Below are 12,645 nucleotides of genomic sequence, written 5' to 3'. Positions count from 1 at the left end.
GGCGTAGCTGAAGGGGGAGCGAAGCAGTCAGGCTGGCAGTGAGGCGGGCAAGCGGGCCTTGCCTTCGGAGCCATTCCCGGCGCGGGGAGCAAAACGGAGCCATACGGCCCATTTGTTCGCCCCCTCCAGCTACGCCACTGGTGGATTGAGTGGGGGGGCTCCTTGCTCTGCCACACCACACCAGCACCCGTTGGGAGCAGCCACTAACTCTGAGTGTGGGGGAGTTAGAACAAAGGTCTCTTCACCCAGCGTGTGGTTGGTCTGTGGAACTCCCTGCCACACAATGTGGCGCTGCTGATGGTTTCCCTCCCACACAGCCCAGAACCAGGGAGCACCCCCCAACACTGAGTGTGGGGGAGTTAGAACAAAGAACTCCCTACTGGGGGAATTCAGATCTAGCCCCTCCCTCATGGTGTTTCAGCAAGGACACAAAACCTTTTTGTTTCATGGGGCTGATGGGGTGTCTGCCTCTTGTGCCTCCATAGCAGCTCCTTGAATGTTAATAGTTTTGGCCTTCTCCCACTGATGTTTATTTATTTTTGAATTTATTCATTGTTTTTATAAATTGTATTTTTTTCCCTATAAATTGTAAGCTACCTTAGGGCCGAATCCTGTCCACCAATCAGCAGTGGTGCAACCGCAATGCAGCCCCACCTTAAAGGAACAAATGTTCCCATACCTTGAGGAGGCCTCTGTGATTGCCTCCCCACCACAGGACACAGTGCATGCCCCATTGGCACAGCTGCACTGCCACTGCAAAATTAGATAGGATAGGGCCCTAAGCCATCTGCTCTGGCAGAGAAAAGGTGGGATAAAAATCTTTTAAATAAATAAGTAGAAGTGGGAGAAAACAGAAATAATGAAATAAAAACACAACACTGCTTCCTGCACTTTTTTTTTAAGCTAACTGTAAAAAATTGAAACTTTTATTTGGTTTTTATTTAATGGAAAGAATGCATGCGTAATGACTGTAGCTGCTGCTGACACAATACCACCTACCTAGTACACTTAAAGTGATAATTTATAATTATAATGTAAATTTTGAATAAAAACACCACTTTCTCCACTTCTAAGTTTTGGAAAACACCAAGATCTGTAAAAAAAACCAAAAAACTATTTTCTCCTACATCTAGTTATATGTATAGCAGATCATTAAATACAAAAAAAGAAAAGCAAGAGCCATGTTTATTTTATTTGACTATGCTGTTACAAATGCATATTTCAGTAAGTTATTTTTTACAGCAGAAGATCAAATAAAAATACTCTCCAAGTATCCAATTAGTGATAAGAACTGTTACCTCTGTACATTTTATAAGATACATATATGGAATACAGGTCTCTCTGTTCATTTTTCTTTCTGTTTCTGCATATAGTATATGTAGTATATGAAACATAGATGGACCAATGATAGTTGCCTATCTTGAACCTGTCAATCTGACTTGGCTTTGGCTTCAAGAGTTCTTGGGAGTAGAGAAATAAGTCAGTTGTTAACCACAAAGATTTCCCTGAACTGTAATTTGTATTTGTGCTAGTAAAGAAATGAGAAAAAAAAGTCCTTCAAAAAAGCAGAACCTTATATGTTTGAATATACAGGATTAAGAATGTTCATTCCAAGCTTAGTTCACAGGCTTTCCAAAGATTCTTACAAGCTAGTTAAATCTTTTAAAGTTCACCCCTAGAGGAAGAAAAAAAATTGACTGTTACTATAATCATACACTTCCTAAAATCCAATGTTCATATTTTGCTAGATAAAAGGATTAAGCAGAAGTTACATTCTTTACCATGACTGTTCTCATAGGGTGTCACGCTATTCTCTTAGTATTTAGTGAACCTATCATATCAAGGAATGGAAAGATTTGTAAATCAATACTTTTGCTAGATTCTCAAGAATGTCACATTTCATTAAGAGACCTTACCATCTGAAAGAAAACCCATGCGTGAGGAACAAACTGTGTGCTACCAACATCCCTTTCTAGATGTGCATTATATGCTGCTGGACATCCTGCTCCAATTGCAGAATAGGAAAGGGCAACAGATTTTTCAAGCTAAATGTGATCAGCTGATGAGTAGAAGAAGAATGACTCTACCTTAAGCAGCAGATGTCTGAATTAATTCAGAAACAAAGGACCAGAAAAGCCAAGTCGACAATTCATGGTCAAAGAACATCAAGATTAACAGAAGAAATGAATTCTGCAACTATGGATACTGCTGAAGTCAGGGAACATCAGACACTGGGAGATCTATACATGAATTCAAAGTGTCCAAGTTTCATTTTGATCATTCCGAAGACATTCCATCTCAGCTTTAACAGTTGCTTTTATAATGGCTGCCTCAGAAATATGCAAGCACTTTTGCCTCTCATAGTATGAGTGAGGACAGTTTGGGATTCCCATTCTCTTCAGTCATGTAGTATAACTTTTAGGAAAAGGGAGATTTTATCCAACAGCGCTGCACAAGACAGCGGGCTAAATAATATTTTACCGTGGCCACTGCTTCTCCCTGTCTGTCAGAGGAACATAAATGACACCCATAAGATGCTTCTCCACGATCTGGCCATCTTCAGTTTTGTCATACTGCATCATAACCTGGTTTCCACCCTCTGGCCCTACTGGCAAAATTAGTCGTCCTCCAGGTTTCAGCTCATTCAATAACTAGTAAAGAAAAATAATCCATAAGATAAGAGAAACAAAAGATGGAAGCAGTTAAACGCAGTTTCCACATGAAGGGTAGAAAATCAAATGAAACGATGACATTCACTATATTGGTCCAAACACACACTTTTTCCTCCCCAAGTAGCCTCTCCCTGCCCACAAGCAGGGGTCTCTTCATTTTAATCTTGTACAGCACTTAATGTATTTCAGATGCTAATATATCTGCTGTGCAGGTATTCTGCTAACCAGGTTATCTGGTCATAGCAGCAATTCTGTTGCAGCTGGGGGTTATTTAAAAAAAAAAGATGCTTTTCAAAGAAAAAATCCCAAACCTTAATAAAAAACATACTAGTAGCAAAATTATTTCTTACAGAAAGGAAAAGGCCCCTTTATGAAGGGACGAAAATTAATATAGTTAGCTAAATAATAGTTAAGCTGTTTGCTATAATGTTGTAGTCACATTATACATTGCACCCAGGTCACCACTTTGGCAATGTAATGGATATTCTGGCAATGTAAAGGTGTCAAACTGAAGCATTTTCTAGACACTGCCTTTATATCTTTAGAATATGAAGAGTTGGATCTCCTAATATGACCACCAATGGTCAATGAAATATGACCATTTCATCAGAAATCTCGGTATGTAAAGATTCACCCTTTTTAAAAATTCCACTTTAGTTCTACCTTCACATGATAATGAGCCCAAAAGAACATTTGACATTTTCCACAGCAGCATTCTAATCTTAAAACAACATCTCAAAGGACCTAGCAAGAGCTAAGAAACAAACATACCGCCTTTGGAACTGTGGGTGCAGCTGCTCCAACATGGATGGCATCATAAGGGGCTTCTTCAGGGTATCCCTTCCTACCATCCCCAACTGTGGAGAGAGAATGTGCAGTGAAGAATGGTGCTCAGATTGCAGCTTCTCCTAAACAGTCCTCCTCTGCCTTTCCTTTCAGTTGAAACCTACATGTAGGAGAAACTTGTATGCAGATTATGTTAGCATTGGTGGAAGTGTGTGTAAAACTGAAGATAACAGTGAAAAGCCTATGGGGGGGGGAATATTGTTCTTTGATATAATCTCATAGGTCAGTGTTCTTCAATTTATGGGTTACAACCCCAATGGGGCTGTGAAGCCTCATTTGTGGGGTCATAGCAACCTATAACAGCCCAAGCAAGAGAAAGCTTGGATCTAATCCAATAATGGGGGGAGTGAATGGGTTGGGTTCTGGGGGGCAGAACTGGTGGTGGGTCGCCAGTCTGATACTCTTCTTTACTGGGGTTGTGGCACGAAAAGGGTTGAAGACCACTGTCATAGGCTAAATAGAATTGGGAAAACAAACAGAAATAACAAAATGAGAGGGGAGAGCCAAATATAATTTTAGACATTCAGAAGTTACATACTTTTTAGACAGATAACTCTAAAGATTTAATCTTGTGCGCTTGGGAGGAAGTTCCTGAAAATCAGGAACTTACTTCTGAGAATTAAGTCAGAATTTGGCTGTAAATTAGATTGACAAAAGCAGTTTATTTTTGTGTAAACCTTTTATCTAAAGACTAGTATTCATTTGGAAGTAAGTCCCATTGCAAAAGTATGTTAAGTATTACAACTGTTATGGAGTGTATATGACACTATAGAAACATCAGCCCCCCCCCCATCCAACCATTTCATTTTAGTTATTGCATTATGGTAAACACATTTATATTCTGGTGTAGTTCTTATTCTCATTAGGGAAAAACAAGACGTTATGTGGGAGATCTGATGCAATTTTCCTGTTTGAAAAGCAGCTACAGACTGTGGGAGGCTATTTGGGGTGCAATTTGGGATGCTAGGGAGAGGAAGAAAATAACCCTTTCACCCTGTGTTAATTCTCAGATCCCAGGCATCACTCATTCCAGAGCAGCTCTTAGCCATGGAGAAGAAAACATGAATACACCCATGTTGTTTATTTCAGTTTATTGGAGGAGGGAGGAGATGACCTATGGGAGGAGATATATCTAAAGACAACCTTGTTCCAGCTTTATAAAATAGTGAGAGAAGCAACAGAAAGGCAATACCTAGCCCATGCAATTCTCACATTCTTATAACTACACTTCAGATGCATTGTCTCTCCTGTCCTTGCCCAATAAATTGTTCTCAAGCAACAAGGGCTCTCAGCTTATAGTACAGAAGTTTGCACCAAGAGTTCTGAATGAAGAGCTCACCTAGAAATTTCAGTCGACCAGAGCTGAGCAAAGTTGGATCATCCTCTCTGACATTTCTGACGGATTCATGAACCAGCTCCTCAATGTGCTCAATGCCCACTGCCTTCCCCGTGGGACCCACCTGTAAGAGTATCCACATTCACTTCAACCTGCACAACAAGCAGTACTGAATTATTTTAGAGAACTAAAATCTCCCCAATGAGGATGATTTTACAACACCTGACGATTTAAATTCAGTCCCATCTACAGGTATATCACTTTTCAGAATGGATAAGGGATAAAGTCTGCCCACATCTTACATTCCAAAGTCAGCATTTTAAGCCAAAACTGTGTATACTGTAGTTGAAACTTCGTTAAAGTCAACAAATACGCACTGTCTCTTTAGAAACTAAACACACAGTACAAGAGATGCTTCATTCTCCCATTTCAGGCACACTTCGGGGCACAGACAAGGGAAGTAGGGCAGAGTTGCCTTCACTATTTAAACTGTATTTCTCTGTCTTCTCCCCACCCTGAGTGCATATATGTGAATTTGCAACAGTAACGCAAAAAATGCAGGCCAACTGTACTTAGTTCTGCCAATTACCTAGAAAATGAACACACTTTTTATGACATCTCTTGATGCATTCTTCGGGAGCACAGAATACACTAAGGGGAATTTAACCCACACTGCTAGTGAAAAAATACCTTGGTCCATCTTCCTGAAGCGATAGGCAGTTTCCTTTGTTATTTATTTACTTTGTGCATTTAAAAGTTTATATTGCTTTTTTCAATGCTCAAAGCAGTATACAATAAAATGAAAATACCACATAATAAAAACATTAAAAACTCATTAAGTAAGAACCTTAAATATGTAATTTTGCACTTTGCTTACCATCCTAGCAAAGCAAGCTGTGAGGTATCCACTTCCTGATCCTACATCCAATGCTTTTGCTCCTTCCACTAGCTGGTCCTTCAGTAATTCAAGAGCATGAGAATGCTATAAAAAAAAAAACCCAAACAGAAGCTTACTCTTTCCATAGGATCATTTCTCATTAATTTCTTGCCCACAGACCATTAAGAAGTTGGGTACACTTCTTAAGTAAAGAAGTAAAGTAAAAATTAAGTAAAAATGTAGACCTGCTATTCATATACCATTATATGAATACAAGCCCCAATTAGCTAAGATTCCCTGGAGCCTTCCATTGAGGTAGGGAAGTCAGAGAAACACTGGAAAGTAAGTTGCAGTGTTGTTTAGAAGTCTTGCATGATTTCAAGGGACAAAAATGGGAATTCTGAGTTTGTTTAGGGGGTTATATAATTGTTTAGCATTTGCACAAGCACTGCTTAAGTCTTAGGAAATAGGAAAAAAAAAAGAGACACAAGATTCATTGGAAAGTAGCAGAAAGATTATTAAGATCCCATTACGTCAACAGAACTCATTCATGTTTCTAAGACATGGAAAGTTCTGTGACAGCACACATGCTTTTCATGCAGACGATAATAGGTTCAGCTCCTGGAATCTCAAGTGCAAAGAATCTCATAATGCAGCTTCATACATTCAAAATGCTTGTCCAGCAAGAGGACACCTTGCATATTTTCAGCGCAAGATTGTCCTTATATTGTTTAACTACAGATGTGAAAGTGTCTTACCATGTGTGGTGCACTGATTGTAGCCTTGTATCCTGAAAGAAAACTATTGGTTAAGTTTGTTTTTCTTGTTAAAACTTTACAATAACTTGAGCATTTTCTTTGCATGCAGAAGGACCCAAGTTCAATCCCCGGCATGTCTATCCAGGGGAGAAAAAACCCAGCCAATCAGTGTTGGCAATACTGAGCTAGATGGGACCAATGGTATGACTCGATATAAGGCAGCTTCCTATGTGACTTGTACATTTACTTAAAGTACTTGTATTCTGCCTTTCTCCTCCCGCAAGGGAAACATTTCAGGTGGCTTACAACATATTTACATATGCTCCTTTTTTGATCAAAATAATCTGGGGAGGGGGAGGACTTTACAATAACACACACAAGCCAGGAGCCCTTTAGTCTTCTGGCCAATGCTTCCATTTGCTTCTTCAGTCCCTGGGCAACTGACTGGCACTTTCTGGGCACTGAAGGAGCACTATGGCTGCCATTATAACACAATTGCTTACCAATTGACTGAGGGGAATCCATATATGGAAAATACTTGATGTAGTGGGCTCTGTCTGTGGCCAGCATCACATCAAAGACTCGCTGAGACTTAATCACACCATTTTCTTCAACATCAAAGAGAGAAGACAAGAATCAACACTGACTGAGTCATGATCAAAGGAAGAAATTATTTAAAAGCACATAATGTGGAACAATGGTACTGAATAGAGAGAGAGACCCATTCTCACCTGAGACACAGTATTTTAGGTCAGGTCTGAGGAATACTAGAAGAGTTTGGGAGTTTAATTGGTGAGGCAAACACTGCATCAGGATTTAGCTTTTGAGGACAGTCAATATAGTCAGTTTTCTTCATATGCAAATTTGCAAGGGGAAGAACTGCCACCTACTTCTAGTTATCTGAAACTGTTCTCCTTATCCGCTAATACTGTGCTAGTGCCACACCAAATGGGCATTGGTATTGGCCTGTGGAAAACTGTTGGATACATTTGTGTCTGCTTCCAAACTTGCCCCGCCATCTTGGGCTTCATCTCAGGGACTCCAGCTGAACTTTCACAACCCTGGCAATGATGAGAGGCTGAAATGCTACCCAAGGGCTACACTGGGGCTTAGGCAAGGCAAGGGAAGGAGTCAAGAGACTGGTGGAGGAGGAGGACAGATAAAACAAACCCCTCTCCACTGCTGATCTCTGACACAGTTGGACCAGCAGCCTTCAATGAGTCCAGCGATAGCCAGCATGGAGAAATTGCCATCACCACAACTTTCAATGCATCAAGATCCCTTGATCCAGCACGGAGGAGGAAGCATTAGATGTTGATGAGCCCTATCATCCATCTCCATGTACTTCAAGCTAAGATTCAGGTTCATAAAGGGCATGGTGAAAAGAGTCTCCTGCAACCTAACCCCATTTTCCCTATAGTCTCAATGATTCAGTATCCGCTAATTCTGTATCCACTAGGTTTTCCAGGAACCTAACCTTAGCAGACAATGAGAACCAACTGCATTGTGTTTTCTCCAGTACACTTTCACATCATAGCCTTTTCCAGGGAGAAATTCAAACTACTGCCCCACCTACGTAGGGGCAACTGCAACATTACAGTTGCAGCCTGAAATGAGATGATAGGAAAAAGGGCCAGGGCAGAACTGCAATATGCAAGGTACCTCTGTTTGTAAATAAGGATGATATAGGTAGACACAGTGATGCAGAAGGTCCACAGGTACTTTATTCAATTTTTTTCCTTGCAGATATTTTGTTCAGCAAATAAACACCACATAAGCCAAGTTAATCAAAACTAATATGCTCCCCATCTCAGATGAGCAGAGAAGATTGTGTTCCCAAGGAAACTAATTAGAAGAGATTGCAGCTGCATCAGCTATCTTAGCCTCTGCATGTTCAGGATAATATTTTGGTTAGATGCTTCTAAGATGCTTTTTGCATCTTATGTCACTTTTTTGGGTCTCGTACCATTTAGCATCGCAAGTACAAGGCAGGCAAAGATAATAGGCAAACTGTGGACTCATTAATCTGTGTCTTACAGCCTGTACTCAACCAGAATTTTAATGTGGATTTTCACATTCTGAAACAAGTGGAGAGAAAACATTGCAAGAAATGCATCCAGTCATGTTTCATTAATACCTTTAGTACAGTGTTTCTCAACCAGTGATACTTTTACAAATGGTGGTACTCAAGGTGGTGTCCAGTGGTACAGGACCTCCAGAGCCCCACTGCCTCGTAGCGAGATCAGCAATACAATGTGACAAGCAACAGTAGGAAGCTTTGTTCAGCAGGCAGAAATCCAGCGTGTATTGTTCTCGTGCTCAAAATAGCCTGCCTGAGCCTCTTACCAGTGTTTGTTGCATTGTGCTTGTTTCCCAATCTGGAAGTAACTAGCGATGACATCATCACCAGCTACTTCCAGTGGTACTTCCAATAGGTGGACCATGAGAAATGGTAAGGCAAGGGATAAACATTGAGAAACTCTGCTTTTCTATAAAGACTCAACTATTTTAAAGAGTATACAGTTATATAGTATTCAGGTTATTTCAGCAGCCGTTATGGGCCCTGGACACAGGCTGCCATTTGAACTTACTGTAAAGGTTGTTGAGGAGTTCAGCATGCGTCTTCCCAGTCGAAGTCCAGGCCATCGTTCTTGTTGGCAGTAGTCCCATGAGCAAGGCAGAAAAAAGGAGTGTACAGCTCATCAGATAAATATATACAGGGGGTTCCCAGACCTGACCAGCCAGTCACGATGAAGCGCAAAAAAAAGAAAAAAAGAAAGACCAATTTTGTAGGGAAAGCTCATATAACACCACAGAGAAACAAAATCCTCTGCAAGAAGAAGCAGCCAAGATTAAGAATAGATGCAGATACATAAAAGGAAATTGGAAAATGCTCTTGCTGCTACCATCAAATACATTACTGCCAGACATCAAAACACGGTTTGTGCCACTTGATTTTAGTAAGTTATTATTTCTGCATTAGACATACAGTACAGGCTCTTCCCAACCCTATTATTTACATGTCTCCTAGTTATCCTCCTATAATCTTATAATAAAAATAAGGGGGAAACTGAAATACTGTAAAGTTTTATGCCTCAGGATAGCATATTAGAATCTTTATTTAGAACAATTATGGTTACATGGCAGTTCTAAATACAGGGAGAAAATGTATCCTCTTGTTCCCTCTGCCTTCCAGCACATTATTGTTCAAGTATTGCAAGTTCATCTCTCACATATCTTTCCAAGGAATAAATGGGAAAGAGGGAGGAGCACTAGGAGAAGCTAGAAATTTAAAACATAGAATTAAGTGTTAGGAGAGTTATGAGAAAGAATCCTGCAGCATGGAGATCCAGATCAATCAAGTAACAGGTAAAATGAGAACTGAAAGCGACACATAGCTGATGGTGACAGAAACATGGAACTGTTGTAATCACAACAGATGGCAACCTGGCAAATGTTCAAGAAGCCTGGACATCTGAGAGTTATGTCAATCATGGAATGCCAGCCACAATGGCTCAAGCAACACACACTAGTCATGCTGTCTCATCTCATTCACAAATATATTTCAACTGTTTTGCCATGTGAAGGAATTCCCCAAACATTTTACTCCACCACATTAACATGGCACGGTCCAACATGCTGTTCTATTTATTCTATTTCTTCTTTAATCCTCTTCAGCATACTCCGACACTCTTATTTTCCACTAGATCACACCCCCCCACAAAAGCAAGAATTGAAAATCCCTGGTCAGATACCATTAACCAGAAAAATGGTCTGGCTTGGTCATGTTGTGAGAATGGGTGATGGTTAAATCCCAAAGGATCTCCTCTATGGAGAACTAGTGCAGGGAAAGCGCCCTACAGGTAGACCACAGCTGCGTTACAAGGATATCTGCAAGAGGGATCTGAAGACCTTAGGAATGGCCCTCAACAGATGGGAAACCTTGGCTTCTGAGCATCCCGCTTGGAGGCAGGCTGTACAGCATGGCCTCTCCCAATTTGAAGAGACACTTGCCCAACAGACTGAGGCAAAGAGACAAAGAAGGAAGGCCCACAGCCAGGGAGACAGGCCAGGCACAGACTACACTTGCTCCCAGTGTGGAAGGGATTGTCACTCCCGAATCGGCCTTTTCAGCCACACTAGATGCTGTTTCAGAACCACCACTCAGTGTAGCAGAGCTCTTCCGAGACTGAATGTTGCCAACAAAAATGGGCTTTCGAAGTGCTTCCTCCAAATAGTAGTTTTTTTTTAACCTTAATGCACATAGCCTAATCTACCTGCCTAACAGTTTCAAGAAACACCAAAATTGGGTCATGACCGGCTGGTGGGCCATAGACACAGTTTGGGAACCACTGATACAGTATTAGCAAGATTGGGTTACAACTTTTTAAGTTTCCATCCAGCAGCCACAACATTCAGGTGCGCCCCTGGTTGGGACCTTGAGGCAGGGGGAAAGCAGCTCTCAGGGCACCAGCATGACAGAATAAATTTTTCTTTGTCTTACGCATGTTGTGCTCTTCCCCTCCATGAACTTGCTGGGGTAAGGGCATGCCATAGGACTGGCATCTCCAATACCCCTCCGCACCCCTTCCAAACTGTACAGCAACACTTCCTTCCAGGAAAGAATGCAAGGAGAGAATGAGCCACACAGTGAAGCTGCAATCCCATCCACAGTTACCTGGGAGTAAGCACCACTGACTGTAGAGTGACTTACGCCTGAGTAGACATGCCTAGGACTGGACTCAAAAGCATCAGAACCATGGCCTAAGGGGGCAACCCTATCCACACTTTCCTGGGAGTGAGCCCCATTGACTATAATGGGCTTACTTCAGAAGAGACATGCACAGGAGGGGCTGTCAGGCCCAGGGAGAGGACTCAGGAACGCCTGTGGAACTACAGTCCACTAGGCCAGGCAGTCACACCCCGCCCTTCCCAGGCAGGGCCTCCAGCCAAGTCACCGAGGGAGACCAGCAGCAGGGAGCGACGGGGCGGACTCACCTTCGCAGCCGCCCGCGCTCAGGGACTCATCGAAGGCCCTTCGCCCCCCCCTGAGCAGCTGCTGCTGGAAGGCCCGGACAGGCGCTGCGGTCTGCGAGGGACTTCCGCCCGGCTTCAAGATGGCGGATTGAACAACGCTGGAATCGGCCGCGCCTCCCTTCCCAAAGAGGTGCGGGAAACAAACAGGCCGTGCCCCACGTCCGGCTCCTGCACATGCGGGGCAAGAGGATGGAAGGGAGCACAGTGCTGTGTCTGTATTCTGTCTATGTATGTATTTCAGTCTATGTATTTATGTGTATATATATATTTCAGTTTGTATTGTGTTTATATATGTGTATGTATGTATATATTTCAGTCTGTATTTATGTGTCTCTGTGAGTGTGTGTGTATATATGTATATATATGTGTGTGTGTGTGAGTGTGTATTTCTGTCTATATATTTGTGTGTGTATACACCCACATATTTCTCACACACACACACACATTTCAGTCTTTCTGGCTCCTTGTGTATTATATATAATTGTATAGAAAGATTGTGATCCAGTATAACAAGCAATACAGAAGGAACAGAAAGGCAGAAGCTGTATCTACTGCATGCACGAGTACGATGCTCCCCTGAGAACACACTGAAAGATGCTTCCACACTGAAGATAAACTGTTGGGCTGAAGTTTCCTTGTAAATTCAAAAGGCTGCAGGAGGCTGCATGTTGAATTTCTGTCATCACGCAGCAGGCCTCTGCATGTTTACTCAGAAGTAAGTTCCATTGAGTACATTGTGCCATGCCCGGGGCATTTGCCCTGCAGCCCCCCAGGTACGCCACTGCACTTACTCTTAGGAAAATGCATGCATACAGGCTGCAGCCTTAGCAGTTCTCCCCGCCCTCAATTTTAACACTGTTTCTTATTTGTTGCTTCTTTTCTGTTGCTTCTGTTTTCTTTACAGTTGAAAACATCATCAAAGCACTGCAACCAAAGGGGACCTGTCCGTTCAACACACTTCTGTGCTATGCAATCCAAATACATGGCATAAATCCAACAGGTGAAGCTGAAGTCTCTCTCTTGTCACTGCCTCTCCACCTGTTGGATTCACGGATCAAGGGACCCCCCCCCAAATAAGGAAATATAAATTTACCTACGACATAAGGTTAATCATGTCTA

The 12,645-nt window shown here is 41.9% G+C and overlaps 1 protein-coding gene across 1 annotated transcript; it reads right to left on the bottom strand.

Annotated features, from left to right (window-relative positions):
• Positions 1–1,168: 1,168 nt before the first annotated feature.
• Positions 1,169–11,591, bottom strand: LOC136660269 (protein-L-isoaspartate(D-aspartate) O-methyltransferase-like). Its single transcript, XM_066637401.1, has 9 exons — positions 11,488–11,591; positions 9,081–9,222; positions 6,993–7,097; positions 6,490–6,521; positions 5,732–5,836; positions 4,858–4,978; positions 3,444–3,529; positions 2,482–2,651; positions 1,169–1,675 (listed from the first exon to the last, which is right to left on the bottom strand). Exons 2-9 carry the CDS (start codon positions 9,190–9,192, stop codon positions 1,663–1,665), a joined length of 744 nt encoding a protein of 247 aa, XP_066493498.1. The 5' UTR covers positions 9,193–9,222; positions 11,488–11,591; the 3' UTR covers positions 1,169–1,662.
• Between the last annotated feature and the right edge of the window lie 1,054 nt (positions 11,592–12,645).

Source organism: Tiliqua scincoides, chromosome 1 (assembly GCF_035046505.1).
Source record: "Tiliqua scincoides isolate rTilSci1 chromosome 1, rTilSci1.hap2, whole genome shotgun sequence".
Lineage (NCBI taxonomy): Eukaryota > Metazoa > Chordata > Lepidosauria > Squamata > Scincidae > Tiliqua > Tiliqua scincoides.
Note: the sequence above shows the minus strand (reverse complement) of the source record. Positions and strands in the feature narration are given on the sequence as shown.